The 19062-nt window shown below is 43.5% G+C and overlaps 1 protein-coding gene across 1 annotated transcript in view; it reads left to right on the forward strand.

Annotated features, from left to right (window-relative positions):
• CCKAR (cholecystokinin A receptor) overlaps nucleotides 1–19062 on the forward strand; it is a 148179-nt gene that overhangs the window by 72686 nt on the left and 56431 nt on the right. Inside the window, exon 3 of the mRNA XM_073646442.1 lies at nucleotides 13147–13408. Within this exon, the coding sequence (XP_073502543.1) occupies nucleotides 13147–13408 (262 nt within the window). The remainder of the gene's footprint in view (nucleotides 1–13146; nucleotides 13409–19062) is intronic.

Below are 19062 nucleotides of genomic sequence, written 5' to 3' on the forward strand. Positions count from 1 at the left end.
CCCATTAACTGTAAATAGGCACTTAATATATAATTTAATTAGAACCTCTACTCTTTCCGCCAATTTGTTACCAGTTACACTCCTGCATCCGCAACGCCCCCTACTCTATACTTCCTGCTCCCCGCATTCATTATTTACATGCACCCCCTGCCCCAATTCATTATATCATGTCCTGCTCTCCCCACCCCATCATCATTTACTGTCCCCCACCCCACATTCATTATGTGCAGCTCATTATCCCCCTACTCCCAATTCCCCCATGTGCAGCTCATTTTCTCCCAATTCCCCCATGTGCAGCTCTCACCCCCCCATGTGCACATCTCTCATCCCCCTCCCCCACATGTGCCCCTCTCTCATCCCCCTCCCCCACATGTGCACCTCTCTCATCCCACTCCCCCACATGTGCACCTCTCTCATCCCACTCCCCCACATGTGCACCTCTCTCATCCCCCTCCCCCACATGTGCACCTCTCTCATCCCCCTCCCCCACATGTGCACCTCTCTCATCCCCCCCATGTGCACATCTCTCATCCCCCTCCCCCACATGTGCACCTCTCTCATCCCCCTCCCCCACATGTGCACCTCTCTCATCCCCCTCCCCCACATGTGCACACCTCTCATCCCCCTCCCCCACATGTGCACCTCTCTCATCCCCCTCCCCCACATGTGCACCTCTCTCATTCCCCTCCCCCACATGTGCACCTCCCATTCCCCCCACTCCTAGTAAATTGTATTTAAAAAAAAAAAAAAACTTGTTATACTTACCCCCATGCGATCCCTGCAGAATCCTCGTCCAAATCGATGACACCAGGTTCTCCTGACTTCCGGTCATGTGACGGTGCCGTCACATGACCGGAAGTCAGAGAAATCATGACAGAGATGTTCCGGCCCCGGCGCTTAGCATGGGGCCGGGGGCCCCATGAGGAGAGAGACACACAAGAGGGGGGCCCCCAAGGGGGCCCCTACCGGCCGGGCCCCATACTGGAGTCAGGGCAGTCATGCCCTGATGGCGGCCCTGCTGGAGGCTGAAGGGGCCCCCTCTCCCTCGGGGCCCCCGTTCAATGAACCGGCTGCACGGGCGGTAGTTCCGCCCCTGTGTGTGAGGAGGAGAGAGTGCAGCGCGCCCGGGTCCCGGCCGGACATTTCAGAGCAGAGAGGGGGCGCCGGCGCCTGAGCACAGAAGAAACGCTGGGCGCTCCCTCTCTGCTCTTCCATAAGAAAAATACCGACGGGGAGGGAGCCAGCGCAGCGCCCCCCTTCACTCTCAAGTTTGAGGCGCCCTGTGCAGTTGCACAGCTGGCACGCCCCAAAGGCCGGCCCTGGCAATCAGGATAAGAATTCTGCTAAATAAAAATACAAACTAATAATCTCCTTACTATTTACGGTCCCTCTGATAATATAATTGAACAGATTTGGACAATTGCCAGTTTTTGGAAGGGAATCTGAACTAAAATGTATTTAATTAATTATTAATTAATTATTAAAACCAAAATGTCCATTTTTGTCCTGGCAAGTCTATGCATACTAGTAGTTAAACCACACTATTACACTATTTTATGTGCGATTATGGTACTCCATTAAATCCTGAAAAGAACTGGCAGAGGCTCGTCACTGCCACTAGGGATGACAGCATATGTTCACTTTAAATCATAATTGGCTGTCATACAGTATGATGCCTAATAAAAAGGGAAGGAAAAATTATTATATATATATAGTATGTTGTAGTCCGCTGCAGTGTACACCTATATGAATTAGACTCTAACTACTGGAGTGTCATACCCAGAATGTATAGCGTCTTTTGTAATATACAGTCTATTTTCAGCTTCTGTTTCATCAATGACTGTGGAACACTAACTAAGGCTAAGTTCACAGCTGGGAGATTTTGTCAGATTTAATGGGAAAAATAGCAATACATTCAACGCTGTTTTATACCATCAAAACGGGCACCTCCGCAGAACTTAATGGACCCTATTGTTTGAGATGATCCTATAGAAGTAGTAATGATAAGTGAATATTCTCTACTGATGCCGCTGACAAGGGCTTTTCTATGTTTATAACATTACTCCTCCTGCCTTTTCCTTTAGCAGAAGACATCTATCTATCTATCTATCTATCTATCTATCTATCTTTCCTACAGTAATTTATTCCAGATATAGTGGGGAAAATAAGTATTTGATACACTGCCAATTTTGCAAGTTTTACCACCTACAAAGAATGGAGAGGTCTGTAATTTTTATCGTAAGTACACTTCACCTGTGAGAGACAGAATCTAAAAAGAAAATCCAGAAAATCACATTGTATGATTTGTAAATAATTAAATTGCATTGTATTGCAAGAAATGAGTATTTGATCACCTACCAACCACCAAGAATTCTGGCTCTCACAGACCTGTTAGTTTTTCTTTAAGAAGCCCTCCTACTCTGCACTGACTACCTGTATTTATTGCGCCCGTTTGAACTCGTTGCCCATATAAAAGACACCTGTCCACACACTCAATCAATCATACTCCAACCTCTCCACCATGGCCAAGACCAAAGAGCTGTCTAAGGACACAATGGACAAAATTGTAGACCTGCATAAGGCTGGGATGGGCTACAGGAAGCAAGCAGCTTGTTGAGAAGGCAACAACTGTTGGCTCAATTATTAGAAACTGGAAGAAACACAAGATGACTGTCGCTCTTCCTCGGTCTGGTGCTCCATGCAAGATCTCGCCTCGTTGGGTAAGGATGATTCTGAGAAAGGTCAGGAATCAGCCCAGAACTACACGAGAGGACCTGGTCAATGACCTGAAGAGAACTGGGACCACAGTCTGAAAACATTACTGTTAGTAGCACAATACGCCGTCATGGATTAAAATCCTTCAGGGCACACAAGGTCCCTCTGCTCACGCCAGTACATGCCCAGGCCCGTTTAAAGTTTGCCAATGACCATCTGGATGATCCAGAGGAGGCATGGGAGAAGGTCATGTGGTCAGATGAGACCAAAATAGAACTTTTTGGTATCAACTGCACTTACCATTTTTGGAGGAAGAAGAAGGATGAGTACAACCCCAAGAACACCATCCCAACTGTGAAACATGGTGGGGAATCATATTTCGGGGGTGCTTTTCTGCAAAGGGGACAGGACAACTGCACCGTATTGAAGGGAGGATATATGGGGTCATGTATTGCAAGATTTTGGCCAACAACACCCTTCCCTCAGTAATAGCATTGAAGATGGGTTGTGGCTGGGTCTTCCAGCATGACAATGACCCGAAACTCACAGCCAGGGCAACTAAGGAGTGGCTCCGTAAGAAGCATTTCAAGGTCCTAGAGGGGCCCTAGCCAGTCTCCAGATCTGAACCCAATAGAAAATTGTTGGAGGGAGCTGAAATTCATTGTTGCCCAGCAACAGCCCCGAAGCCTGAAAGATCTGGAGAAGATCTGTATGAAGGAGTGGGACAAAATCCCTGCTGCAGTGTGTGCATACTTGGTCAAGAACTACAGGAAACGTCTGACCTCTGTAATTGCAAACAAAGGTTTCTGTACCAAATAATATCTGTTTTTCTATAGTATCAAATACTTATTTCATGCAATAAAATGCTAATTAATTATGTAAAAATCATACAATGTGATTTTCTGGATTTTTTTTTGATTCTGTCTCACAGGTGAAGTGTAGCTACGATAAAAATTACAGACCTCTCCATTCTTTGTAGGTGGGAAGACTTGCAAAATCGGCAGTGTATCAAACACTTATTTTTCCTATCACCCATGACAGCACCACAACAAGAGAGGGAATCCGCCCTTCCAGGACAGGAAATCTACAGAATAAAAGGGCGGCGCCTGTCCACCACCTCAGTTGGTTTCCTGTCCTTGAGGGGTAACCTTGTTAAAATGGCGGCAGAAGAAAGAAGAGAAGATTATTCACAGACCTGGGCCAGTCGGGTTCCAACAGGGCACAGTCTCTGCTGCGGCCGGCGCCAGGGACCTGGAAGCGCCGTGGTGGGTCCAAGGGGGCCTGTTCCGTCGGACGAGCACGAGCAGCAGCTGCACCATTACCTTATGGTGGCCTGGCAGCCGTGCATCCCAGTTGCGCAGGATGCTACCCAGGAAATCGCGCCCTAAGACGCACGCCGGTGAAAAAAGAAGTATCGGAGACCCATGTCTTCTAACATGTTTCCGGCTACTGGTTTGTCCCTGGCTGCGGCCCTGATGATGAGCATACCGGAGGGTCCTTGATGGGAGAACCTTAGACAGGCTTACCTGTTGAAGATCCGGATATGACTGAGCGGCGCCCCTGCCTGGAGTCGGCAGCACCAGCTCCGTGCATCAGTGGAGAAGCTGCTGTGGAGTGGCGCCCCTGTCTGGGGTCAGCAGCTCCAGCTCTGCATGTCAGTGAGAGAGCAGCTGTGGAACTGCTCCCCTGTCTGGGGTCAGCAGCTCCAGCTCTGCACATCAATGGGAGCACCTGTGGAGCTGCGCCCCTGTCTGGGACCAGCAGCTCCAGCTCTGCACATCAATGGGAGCACCTGTTGAGCTGCGCTCCTGCCTGGGGTCAGCAGCTCCAGCTTTGATCAGCGCACTATTGGAGGAGAGCGGCGCCCCTGCCTGGGGTTGGGCACCCCAGTATTGCTCAGGCAAGGCCTGTGACTTGGTCGAGCCTCCGAAGCCATACAGCTGGTGGTGCGTGATCTTAATGAATGTTCACCTTGTTTATGGGACCCTTTCCTTGTTATGGTTACTAGGAAAGGCTGAGGGAAGTTAGCGCAAAACTCAAAAAAATGGGTGTGTGTGCGCTCTGTATGACCCCATCTGGGCCAAGGGCATCGTGCTTTAAATTTGGCTTCAGGACGGAAGCTGGACCTTAGACCTCTAGGCTAAAGTTAGCCACATATCTGAGCCGCACAGAGCCTCATGATTGGGCTTCAGAGTTTACCACAAAAATGAGCCTCAATCTGCTCAGTAAATTTTAAACTAACACTGAGGTTTTTACTGTTGTCCTCCAGTCTGTTAACACCATGTGCCGTCCTATGGCTGGAGTAAATACAGCACATGGTCTCTGTGAAGGTCTGCTGTCCAGCTGCGTCTCATCAGTTGGCTCCTTCAGGTGGGGCTAGTCTGACAATTGAGATTTACCACCCAAAGGAAAGGTTTATCCTTCATTCTGATGGATTACTCTTTTAAATAAAAATCTGAGCGCAGTGCCTCACAGTGCCTTGCCTCATAAAGCCTCTTTGTGCTTCACAAAGGGCACATCGTAGTGCCTCATAGCATAGCGCTTTATAGCACATCATAGTGCCTCACAGCGCCTCATAGCATAGCACTTCATAGCACATCATAGTGCCTCATAGCACTTCATAGTGCCTCATAGCATAGCGCTTCATAGCACATAATAGTACCTCATAGCGCCTCATGGCACATCATAGCATAATGCCTCATAGCACATTACTGTGCCTCATAGCACAGCGCTTGAAAGCACATAATAGTGCCTCATAGCGCCTCATGGCATATCATAGCATAGTGTCTCATAGCACCTCACAGTGCCTCATAGCGCTTCACAGTGCCTCATAGCACATTATAGTGCCTCATTGCACTTCAGTGCCTCATAACGCATCATAATGCCTCATTGCACTTCACAGTGCCTCATAACGCATCATACACTGTGTGCAGAATTATTAGGCAAGTTGTATTTTAGAGGATTATTTTTATTATTGATCAACAACTTTGTTCTCAATCAACCCAAAAGACTCAAAAATATCCAAGCTTAATATTTTTGGAAGTTGGAGTGGTTTTTTTTTAGATTTGGCTATTTTAGGAGGATATCTGTTTGTGCAGGTAACTATTACTGTGCAGAATTATTAGGCAACTTAATAAAAACCAAATATAATCCCATCTCACTTATTTTCACCAGGTAAACCAATATCAGTGCGCAAAATTTAGAAATAAACATTTCTGACATGGAAAAACAAAAAACAAAAAAATTAGTGATCAGTATAGCCACCTTTCTTTATGATGACACTCAGCAGCCTTCCATCCATAGATTCTGTCAGTTGCTTCATCTGTTTCCGATCAACATTGCGTGCAGCAGTCACCACAGCCTCCCAGACACTGTTCCGAGAGGTGTACTGTTTTCCCTCCCTGTAGATCTCACATTTTATGATGGACCACAGATTCTCTATGGGGTTCAGATCAGGTGAACAATGGGGCCATGTCATTATTTTTTTTCTTTTAGACTTTTACTGGCCAGCCATGCTGTGGAGTAGTTGGATGCATGTGATGGAGCATTGTCCTGCATGAAAATCATGTTTTTCTTGAACGATACCGACTTCTTCCTCTACCACTGCTTGAAGAAGTTGTCTTCCAGAAACTGGCAGTAGGTCTGGGAGTTGAGCTTCACTCCATCCTCAACCTGAAAAGGTCCCACAAGTTCATCTTTGATGATACCAGCCCATACCAGTACCCCACCTCCACCTTGCTGCCGTCTGAGTCGGAGTGGAGCTCTCTGCCCTTTACTGATTCAGCCTCTGGCCCATCCATCTTGCCCATCAAGAGTCACTCTCATTTCATCAGTCCATAAAACCTTTGAAAAATCAGTCTTAAGATATTTCTTGGCCCATTCTTGACGTTTTATCTTATGCTTCTTGTTCAAAGGTGGTCGTTTTTCAGCTTTCCTTACCTTGGCCACGTTCCTGAGTATCGCACACCTTGTGCTTTTTGATACTCCAGTAACCTTGCAGCTCTGAAATATGGCAAAACTGGTGGCGAATGGCATCTTGGCAGCTTCACGCTTGATTTTCCTAAATTCATGGGCAGTTATTTTGCGCCTTTTTTGGCCAACACGCTTCTTGCGACCCTGTTGGCTATTTGCCATGAAACGCTTGATTGTTCGGTGATCACGCTTCAAAAGTTTGGAAATTTCAAGACTGCTGCATCCCTCTGCAAGACATCTCACAATTTTGGACTTTTCAGAGCCCATCAAATCTCTCTTCTGACCCATTTTGCCAAAGGAAAAGAAGTTGCCTAATAATTAAGCACACCTTATATAGGGTGTTGATGTCATTAGTCAACACCCCTCCTCATTACAGAGATGCACATCACCAGATTTACTTAATTGGTAGTTGGCTCTCAAGCCTATGCAGCTTAGAGTAGGACAACATGTATAAAAAGTATCATGTGATCAAAAATACTCATCTGCCTAATAATTCTGCACGTTGTGTAGTGTCTCATAGCACTTCATAGCACATCATAGTGCCGAATAGCATCTCATAGTGCTTCATAGTGCTTCATGGCATAGTGCCTCATAGCACTTCATAGCACCTTTATAGCTCTTCATAGCGCCTCATAGCATAATATATCATAGTGACTCATAGCATAGCATAATGCCTTATAGTGCATTCCTGGTGCATTCATAGTGCCATATAGCGCTTGTTAGTACCTCATAGTGCCTGTTAGTACCTCATGGGGCCTCATAGTGTCTCTTGGTGCTTCAGGGTGCCCCTGTGCTTTGTAGTGCTTTATAGGGTGTCTGTGCCTTGTAGCGCCCCTGTGCCTCATAGTTCCTCTTTGTAAAGGTACTGGTTGCACAACTAAGTTTGTCTGACAAAACCAAGTTCAGCGACTGTAAACTGCATTGCAAGCTTACCGAATTCAGGGGGAAAAATATACTAGCCTCTACTTTTGAGACAGAGGGTGGTAGTATTCCTGGCTGGTGCTCAGCTGGCTCGGTGGAATGCCGGTTGGAGGCAGGTGACAATAAGAGCGCTTCCTTAGTTTTGCAGGTTAATAATAGTAGTAGGCATCATGTAGTGCTCATACAGTCATTGTGGGTTTGGTCCAATCAAGCACAGTTTTATTGCTTTTTACAGGTTGCACAGAAGTCATAAACATAATATTTCTGGTCTTGGCAAAGTGCTGACTAAATAGGACTGACCCTGACTACTCATATACTGCTCAGCTAACCTACTTGTTCAAACAAAACAATATTTATCCAGGGCAACCACTAATACTTGCAGACTCAGCTCAGGTGGTGTCTGGCCTATATCTCTGATTAGCTCCAAGACACATACCGTCTGCTCTGCTTTCCAGCAGTCTGACTAAGGTGAATGCCTAGCCTGCTCTGGTGCTTAGCTCTCCAGGTGCCCTAATCAAGACCTGTAAAGATATTATTTAACCCAGTCCTACCTGGGTTTGCTACAACCCGAAGGGGCTGTAGAGATTCCTGAGTTAGATCATTGGGAATATGCTATATAGTAGTATAGGCATTTAAGGAGGTTTACAATCAGATTCCAATTCACTTGAAGCATCAAATTTCCTGAGAATAGTTCTTGGCATAAAATGAGGATTAGGCTTTCAGTTTGTCTCCTTCCATTCAGATGTTAATGAGCCTTAAGGCTTTATGGAGAATTATAGTATTTAGGACAACTCTCATATCAAAGGAAGAGGCATTGACAATAGTTTACCTCAACTATTACAGGATTATGGGCAGATCCATCGAGCGCTGCAGAACTCACTAGGCAGTGAGTAAGAGTTGTGGTCTCCCAAGGTAGAATAAGGAGTCCTGCTATATGTCAAAATTAATAAGCAGTCTGGCCACAACTCTGAACAAGGCAATTGCTGTTAATAACTCTAATCTCCTACATTCTAGTAGTTGCATGGTCACAGGTACACATCTGGGGGCTGCCTCTAAAGACCCTGTTCCTCTAACCTAAAGAAGCTTTAGGCAGTATATAAGAAAGCTCCATTCATCTATACAGGGTCACCATGTAAAGGTCTTGTCATACAACAGAGTAGCTTTAGCTTACATAATCCATTATGGAGGAACTCGGCCAAGATCCCTAATGACACTTATGTCTAATCAGGGTAGATGGCGAAGTCTCACCTCTTATCTTTAACAGCACCTCAAATAGAGAGGAAGAGAATTTCAAGTGGACCTTTTTAGCCGTAGACTACTGGAACAGTGTCCAACCTACATTGAATAAGCAAGGAATGTGAAAGTAAGTTTTGGATCTAGGCCCATTTCCAGTCCAAAGATGGCACCCTGGGATCTGAATTCAGCCTTTGCTTGAACCCATAGATTCAGGGTCTTCACATTAAAGACTATTATCCCGGTGGCCATGACTTCAGCATGGTAAGTTAGTGACATTCAAGCTTTGTCGGTTAATCCTCTGTTTATACAGATCCTAGTATATGGGCCGGTTCCGGAGCTACCCTATCTTCTGAAGATGGCTTCCAATTTCCATAGAAGTCAGGAAATTATGCACCCTACTTTCTGTGCTAATCTGGGGAATCCATGGCAGAACAATAAGAAAGTGGATGTCCCCATCAAACAGTATGTAATGTTTCTATTCAGTCTTCACCTTGCACCTTCTATAGACACTATAGGCTTGATCTGGGATCTTCTGCTGTCCTTTCCTTTGGGAAAACTGTTCTACAGGCTGTGGTCCCACCCTAAGTTTAAAGTTTTTTCTCTGTAAATCTCTCGTTGTGGTGCTGTCATGGGTGATAGGAAAACATTAAATTACTTACCGGTAATGTGATTTTCCTGAGCCCATGACAGCACCCTTATATTCCCTCCCATCACTGGTAGAAGTTGATCACTTCATTTCCTTCGTGGTGTTTAATTCACGCGATGTGTAGAAGGAAAAATCATGGGATATATAACTATTAAGTAGTGTCCTCTCATGCTCTGTAAACAACTGAGTTGGTGGAGAGGCGCCGCCCTTTTATTCTGTAGGTTTCCTGTCCTGGAAGGGCGGATCCCCTCTCTCGTTGTAGGTGCTGTCATGGGCTCAGGAAAATCACATTACCGGTAAGTAATTTAGTGTTTCCTCACTGTATCTGTTTAATTCTATACAGATGTAACAGTACATGATAAAGTCTGCATAGACTGAAGATAATGAGAAGTTGTTGCACTGTGCAAAAACGTTCACTATTTTGATTGATGTCTGTAATTAATTTTTTTGAATGCATCTCAGGTCTCATGATGATTTTCTCTGTTTTGAGCACAAGATCTGCCCCCGGTCAGCGGACATCAGAAGTGTAAGTGTGTGGCGTTGCTGTCATATTGAGGCTGATTCAGTTGAGTTGTAAGTCAAAGGATTATTATTGTTATTATTATTATTATTACTGCATTACAAAATAAGTCATATATTGAATTTTTTTGCAGCACATGTAGATTGTAATATACAATATACACTGTAAACTTATAACCAGGATTTTGAAACATTTGTCTGATGCAGCTGAGTGTAATGCTAAATACTCCTCAACTGTTTCCAAACACTTTGCTATCATTTATTATGTAATTTGTTATCCTAGGGTCTTGCGTAGAATTTGGCGCACAGCGTTTCTAATACCGTGGAAAGCTTCTGTGACTTAAAGGGAATCTGTCAGCAGGCTCTTGCTATTTAAATTAAGAGAGGCACAATGTAGAGACAGAGACCCTGATTCCAGCGATGTTGCTTACTGGGCCTCAGCTGGAGATTATTACTAGAGGACTAGTAAACCTGTTGCCAGGTAATCGAACCCCACCCCCACCACTGATTGGCAGCTTTCAGCCTATGTACAATGTACACAGAAATCTGCCAATCAGTGATGTGGGCAGGGTTATACAGGAATCAGCATTCAGAGAGTTGCTAGATCTGCAGCAGATAAATTTTAAGTCAAAACTGCAGCAAGCAGCCCAGTAAGTGACATATCTCTGGAATCAGGGTCTCCGCCCCTACATCATGCTGCTCTCAGATGGGGTATCAAAACCTGGTGTATTTTTCTCAATGCCATAACTTTTTATTTTTTGGATATAGAAGTATGGGCTTTTTTTCAGAGGAGTTGCAATTTTCAATGCCATTTTGCCTGTGCAGTCAACTTTTTGAGTACATTTAATTTACCCTATCTGTTGGAAGTGAAAAAGAAATACATTTAGCACAAAAACTGGATCTAAACAATAGGTCATTAATTTTCTAATTATACTTTCAATTTAGGTCCTTTCCACTTGACGTGTTTTTCTTTAAAGACCAATTTGGTCCAAGTGCAAATACTACTGAATGCAGATGGTGCAGGATTTTAATATTTTAATATGTGCTAATAAAAGACTGGTCATAAAGATGAATAATTTTCATTACCATGAAAACAATAAAACAAATAACATGCAGAGGTTTCTATTTTACCTACTAAAAGAATAAAAAATAGAGAAATGTACAATCCAACATTTAGCTTAATATATTCTCTGCTCATTTTTGTAACTGATCTAATGAATTTCCGTTTTTTGGAAGACAAACACCTATCAACACAGAAATCATGTTATCAGTCATGTCTGAATTAATGTTACATTTGTGTCAATAGTAATAAATAGGGTTGGGCAAATTAATTAGAGTGGAATTGAATTCTACTCAAATTTAACAACATCCATATTCTCCAGAATACGGATTTATTTTGCAATTTGGTCCATGTAAATTAGTCAAAATGCCATCTGGCTGGCTGCCATTTTGCTGATCCTTATAGGGCTGACAAAAGGTTGAAAAAAATCAATTAATAATACCTCACCAGCTCCTTAGCTGCTCTCCCCCCCCCCCCCATATGGTCCACCACGCCTCTCTTTGCTTCCGCGCGCTGAAACCTTGGGCAACTTTATGCTAGGACGGAACTTCTGGTAACTAGGCCCAGGACGTCCCTGAGCAAGCGCGTTGTAAGATTGTGGTGATCATGCACTGCAACCTTACGACACACACTTTAGTTTGGGACTTCTGGATAGGACTAAGCCTCGGATGTCCCTGAACACATGCAGAGACATCCCAGGACCAGTTGCAGCCTGGGGTAAAGATGCCCGGGGTTTTCAGTGTAGTAAGAAGAGGCGCTTGGGACTGTACGGGGGAATGTGAGCAATGGAGGTGAGCGAAGAAGTGAGTATTATGGTGGTAGTTTTCTTTTTTTTCCCTACATTTTACATTTATTACGCTCTGGGTTCTCTCTGTCATGCAAGGAGTGGGAAAGACTTAATGCAACACAAAGGGAAAAGGGAAAGGGAGCCCAGACACTAGGGAAAGGGGGGAAGTGGAGACCTCCTAGGCTGATCTAGTGTCACCCTGTCTCCCCTAACGACCCTATATTGGCTCTTCAGCAATCGCCGCCTGCGTACCTCGCCCTGTTTTTCCCTGATGTATGGCTAAGGCTAGAGAAGGGAGGAGATGAGCACTAGTCGATCTCCACTAAACACTATAGACAACAGGGGTGAACAAAAAAGGGGAAATTGCTTAGCTTTAGACAAACTCCAGACAAATGCGCACACCTCCTCAAGCTCCAGAGAGGACGAAGTACTGCTCTTGCTAAAGCTTTCACAAGTCGTAATGAATATCGCCGGCACCTCCCTCTGAAACACAGCTGGTATTTATACACCCAGGCAGAGTGTTAATTAGCCAGAGGGAGGTAGCCGCTGGGTCCTAGAGACAGCCTCTAAGATGTCTGTAATACCAAACGTAGAGATCTCCTGCAACCAACTGCAGGGCGACTGTCTGTCACCTCTGACACACCCGTGACTCTCTCTAGACCTCAGATTATAATAAGGGACATTTTAATTTAAGGCAAAATAAATTTGCTGCAAATCGAACTTCTCGGTAAAATCTGCGTGATTTGGCAAATTTGAATCTCGTCAGGTCCACTCATCTCTAGTCAAAACTTTAAGCAGTTGGGAAATGTGTGAACCTTGATGTGTCTTCTGTAAATTTATGTACATTTACTTAGCTGCCCGAGGTGTGGTTTCTCTAAGCAGGGGCGTAGCTAGGGAGTTGCTACTAAGTTACTCTGCTTTGGCCAAAGTATTGAGATTCATGACTAGGAAAGTGAGAAGGAAAACCTAGTCAGTCATTGTCAATTAGAAGCAATGTGGTAATTAAAGGAACTACAAAAAATACATAGGTTTCAATTTCCATTTCCCGATGTCAATCTCATGTTGAATGTAACACACAGTCTCATACATATTTATGCACTTATCTGCCTAAACTGATAACAGATTCACTCCTATTATTCGGCCTCACAAATCGCATCGGATCATACCAGCTTCCAATTACTAATAGGGTTATGTGATGTTAATGTAAGATGCATGTTCCACAGCCTCTTAATTTGTTACCAGTTATTTTATGCAGGAGATAACAATGTGCGTTCTTGTTTTCTTGGATAGGCATCTCCGTAAGCGTGTCAACATTTAATCTGGTTGCCATATCTCTGGAGAGATATAGTGCAATTTGCAAACCCCTTCAGTCAAGAGTATGGCAGACAAAGTCACATGCCCTGAAGGTGATTGCGGTTACATGGTTCCTTTCATTTACCATCATGTCACCGTACCCGATCTATAGCACAATGGTACCATTTCCAAAATATGACAATACAACTGGACATATGTGCCGCCTGGAGTGGCCCAATGACCTCACCCAACAAGCATGGTAAGAAAAGTTTTTCCTGATTATCAGTGAACTCAAAAATAAAATAAAAACTGGTTAAAAATTGATAGTTATAAAAAGTACAAAAATTATGTATGATACATTTCTATTACACAAAGAATCTACAGGAGTAAAGAAGATGCTGTTAAATCCTCTTGGTCAATTCCACGCCTATTATCTTTTACTTACTGATATTTCCAATAGCTCGAACAATATATAGGACCCAAAACAAATAGAAATCTCTTGTGCAAGATTTTGAAACAAAATTTTGAAAAACACAACTGGAATGGAGTGAAACATGGCTGCAAAATCAGACAATGCAGAATTTGCATACTTAAAGTTTTTCTCTGTAGCTTTTCAGGAAAAAATAGTTTGAAAAATGAACCTGACAAGGTCTACCTGGAGAACCTCCAATTTCTTCCTGCCTGACCCAGTTGTATTGACAGGTCTCTCCCTCTTCACAAATACAGGAGAGGCCAATCAATCAAGCCTAGCTGGAGGGACTTTTCTTCCTGTGCCTAGACTCTTTTCTTGCTCATTTTGCAAACAGTAGCCCCGATTCATCAAGGGCAACCTTGCTCATGCCGGTCTAGATGAGGAGGCATGTTGGAGTCAGAGGCACTTGATTCATTAGGAAGCATGCGCCTCTTAATGGATCAGAAGTGTCTGACAAGTGGCATGTTCCTAGCCACAAACCTCATTCCAGACAGGGACTGGAGTAAGATTTCTGGCATATGGTGAATTAGACAATCTGTGGCATCATGCCTCTGTCACGCCTTTTTCCCGCCAATTGCAGCAAAGCTGGGAAAAACAGGCTTGGAAAGTCACAAAAGTTTACATGGACTTGATGAATCAGTGTCTATGTTTTCTCCAAAATGCCACAGCATGCAGTGGTTCAGGCAGCATTAATCTCCTGACACATTCTTTTTTAAATCCCCTGTAAGAAATACCGTATCTCACATGATGTTGATGCCACCTAGCAAGTAATGTTCTGCAATATCTATTTGTGCCTGTCATCAGGGCTGGCGTCAGCACCCGGCGCCTCGGGGCAAGTGCCGGGGCCCTGAGCAGACAGAGGGGCCCACTCGCTGTTTGGGACACCGGTGCGCCATGAGGCCCATGAGCGGGGCCCAGTGCCCGTGAGTGGGCCCCCACCCTGCTTTCTCAGGGCCCTGGCACAATACTTACCTCTCCCCGTTCCTCCGCGGGTACTGTCTCTTCCTCGCCTTCTAACTGTGACATCTCAGGTCAGAGGGCACGATGACGTCTCTCCAGCGCGCCCTCTGCTGAGCTGTCACAGCGCAGAGAGCGGAAAGACGGCGACGCTGAGGAGTCCGGAGCAAAGCAGCGGCAGCGAGGAGAGGTGAGTATTTGATTTTTTAATTTTTTTTATGTATGGAGGCATGGAGCATTATATAGGGAGGGCCCATTATGTAGGGAGCATTATATGGGGTCCATACAGCATGGAGGATTATATGGGGCCCATACAGCATGGAGCATTATATGGGGTCCAGTATACTGTATGGAGCATTATATGGGGGCCAGTATTCTGCATGGAACATTATATGGGGCCCATACAGCATAGAGCATTATATGGGGGCCAGTATACTATATGGAGCATTATATGGGGGCCAGTATACTATATGGAGCATTTTATGGGGGCCAGTATTCTGCATGGAGCATTATATGGGGCCCATACAGCATAGAGCATTATATGGGGGCCAGTATTCTCTATGGAGCATTATATGGGGGCTAGTATTCTGTATTGAGCATTATATGGGGGCCAGTATTCTGCATGGAGCATTATATGGGGGCCAGTATTATGCATGGAGCAATATATGGGGCTCATTATTCTGTATGGAGCAATATATAGGGCCCATAATACTGTATGGAGGACTGTATTGTCCGGTCTGCACTTTGCACTGCGAGGATTCGCTGGTTTCTGAGCTATTGTAGAATTTACAACAGATATCGCTCATGTAATGTAAGAAGTGAAATCTTTGGCAGTGTTCTATACCTATATTTCTCTGCGGTATCTGTGCTCATGAATCGTGGTATGTGTTAAAGGGGCCCACTGAGACTCTTTCGCCCGGGGCCCACGAAAACCTGGAGCCGGCCCTGCCTATCGTGATGCCTAGTAGTAATCCAGAGGGGAAGTTGGATGCGTCCACGGGATGTCACTGTAATGTGACTTGTATAAAAGTTTATATACTTGTCTTCTGGCAGCGTTTTGGATTGTGTGACCCAGGAGCATTGACCGAAAGTAGAGAAGTGTTTGCTTATCTGATCATTTCTGTAATGTGAATAAATGGGATACTCCCATCTCCAATATCCCAATATGTAGTAGGTGTAATAATATATTAATATTAGCAAATACCTCCAATTAGAAATGTAGTATAGTTCTTTTGATTAGCTATGTTCCTTACCCCATGTGCAGGGCATTGCTGTAGCTTAGATATCCATGGTTGCGACCACTCATATAGTGACAGTTATTTGTTAGTGGTTGTAGCCATAGATATCTAAGCTACTGCAATGCCCTGCCCATGGGGTAAGTGATACAGCGAATCAGGAGAACTATACTACATTTCTAATTGGAGGCATTTGCTAATATTATTTATTATTATTATTATTATTATTATTATTATTACTACACCTACTATATATTGGGATATGATCTTAAAGATAGGAATACTCCTTTAAACAAAAAAAAATACTAAAAGCGATGCAGATTTTTAAAAACTTTTTGGAGTCTTTTTTTCTCATTCATTTTCCAAAGACTACAGCGTAGATTTATCATTGGCATGTTTTTTTAAGTCACTTATCTTTTTGTGTATTGTAGTATTCGTTGCCATTTTTGCACTGAATTCTTCAAAATGGTGCACACTGTCTGTGAATTTTATGCAAAGTCAAAAATGCCCTTTATTGTCTGTTAACTTTTCTGCTTTTTAGCACAAAAAATCGCACATTCCACAAAATGTCGCAAAAATTGCATTAAAAATCCTGGTGTCCATAAAATCACTTAATGGGGAGACTTTTTCAAAAGTCCCAAGAGATCAATCACGTGAAAACATCTGGAAAGCGTAAGTCCCTCCAATAATGGTGAACTAAAAAAGCAAAAAAAACAATAGACAGACTAGATTTTTTTCTAAAGACATACAAAGTGAAAAGATCAATATAGCACAAGAAAAAAACAGGCGGCAAATACCCAAAACTAAACTAGAAACAGGCGCAAAAACAATAATAAATTGACCCTTATGTTTTTCATTAAAGGGAATCTGAAGATAAATTCATGCTGTCAAAACCTGTGATCGCAGCATTTAGCGTGGAGGCAGAGGGAAGAAAGCCCCTCTGCCTTTGGATCAGAGACCCCGCGACGTCATCGCGGGGTCCCGATCATTTTCATGGTGACCTGATGTTGTCATGACAAAATCCTGGTTCACCAGAGCTAGGAAAGTTGCCAGATCATGTGCAGTGCATGATCTGGCAACTTTCTGTCAGTGCAGAACTGACAGCTTGCATAGTATAGGGATGCTGCTGCATCCCTATACTATACAAGCGATCAGCCTAAAATTAGTGACAGTCCCACACTGGGACAAAGTGTAAAAGTTAAAAAAAAGTGAAAAAAATAGTGAAAATATTTTTTAAAATCACAAAATAATAAAAAAATAAAAATATATTGTACCCATAAATAATTTTATGAAAAAAAGAAAAAGTACACATATTTGGTATCGCCACATTTGGAACGACCTGACCTATAAAACTGTCCCACTAGATAACCTCTTCAGTGAACCCTGTAAAAAAAAAATAAAAAATGAGGCAAAAATTGATGATTTATCATGATACCACCGAAGAAAAAGTGGAATAAAACGCGATCAAAAAGACAAATGTAAATAAAAATGGTATCTCTGAAAATGTCATCTTGTCCTGCAAAAATCAAGCTGCCATACAGCTCCATCAATGGAGAAATAAAAAAGTTATAGCTCTCAGAATAAAGTGATGCAAAAATAATATTTTTTCTATAAGATAGTTTTTATTGTGTAAAAGTAACAAAGCATAAAAAACGCTATAAATGTGGTACCGCTGTATTCATACTGACCCAAAGAATAAAGTTGCCTTATCAATTTTACATACGCGGAACGGCATAAAGAAAAAAAAAATCTATTCTTGAATTGCTGGTTTTTGTTCATTCTGATTAAAAAAAATCAGAATAGAAAGTGATCAAAAAATGTCATGTGCCCGAAAATGGTACCAATAAAAACTCCTCCCGCAAAAAACAAGCCGTCACATGACTCTGTCGGCAAAAATATGGAAAAATTATAGCTCTCAAAACATGGCGATGCAAAAACTAGTTTTTGCAATGAAAAGCGTCTTTTAGTGTGTGACAGCTGTCAATCATAAAAACCTGATATAATTCTGGTATCACTGTAGTCGCACCGACCCGAAGAATAAAGTTGCCTAATCAATTATACCGCACGAGAATCGGCGTAAAAAATATATAAAACCAATTCTTCACCTGCTGTTGATTTGTTCATCCTGCCTTTCAAAGATCGCAGTAAGGCTCTGCTCACATTTATCCTGTGCTGTGCGCTTACACCAGGGTTTCCATGTAAATCTCTGAAATACGTGATTCAAACAGAACCCCCGGCGGAAGATTCCCTGTAATGAGGCAGATGGGGGCACTATGGATGCCGTCTGGCCTATAATCTGTCAGCGTCCGACTTTTTATTAGGCATGCATAAAAGTGCCGTCGCCAACAGTTTTGTGCACTTCTGAAAAGGACAACACTGAACAGACGGAATCCAGGGCAACTCTGCTGCCTCATTATAGTGAATGGGTCTTTCACGTCACTTGGAGATTTGGATGGAAACCCCGTTATAAGTGCTCGGCGTAAAGCGCAGGATAAATGTGATCCCAAATGTTATGTAAAATGTTCCCAACAAAAGCTTCAACTCATTCCACAAAGAAAAGCAAGTTCCCACTCAGGTCCATCATCTGTTATCGGAAATATAGGAGCTTCTACATTACCGGTAGCACAAAGGCTCTGGAAAAGCACCATTGATCATCGCTCCCCCAAAGAAATTGAGCAAGTTCTGCACTCCCAAATCCAAATGCCCCCCTCCCTTCTGAGCTCCAGTGTGTGCCTAAACTGCAGTTAGCATCCACGTTTGGCATTTCTGTAGCAATGAGAGCTCGCTTAATTTACAGGTGTTTGTTTCCAGAAGCACGAGCTGGGCACAACGTACTGGTCACTACAACGTGTATTGGTCACTACAATGGCAGTTTGCAATTTTCACTCAGCAACATCCGCTGCTGCTTGCTTCTGGAAAAGACCCAGAGTCAAAATCGTCACTACACCTGTAGATAAATTCACAAAGGGGTATAATTTCCAAAATGGGGTCACTTGAGGGGGGATTCTGCTATTCTAGCACTTAGGGGCTCTGTATATGGAGTCCGCATACTATTCTAGAAAACTGCTCTCCAGGAGGCAAATAGCACTCTGTCCCTCCCGAGTCTCGCCATATGGCTAAGCAGTACTGTACAGCCACATATGGGGTATTTCTACATTCAGTAGAAATCGTGAGCCAAATTTTGGTGCCATTTTTACCCATTTCCTAGGGTGGAAATGTAAAATGTGGGGCTAAAACAAAATTTTGGTG

The sequence above is a fragment of the Phyllobates terribilis genome, unplaced genomic scaffold (genome assembly GCF_046119375.1).
Source record: "Phyllobates terribilis strain yellow unplaced genomic scaffold, ASM4611937v1 Scaffold_1__5_contigs__length_1240528914, whole genome shotgun sequence".
Lineage (NCBI taxonomy): Eukaryota > Metazoa > Chordata > Amphibia > Anura > Dendrobatidae > Phyllobates > Phyllobates terribilis.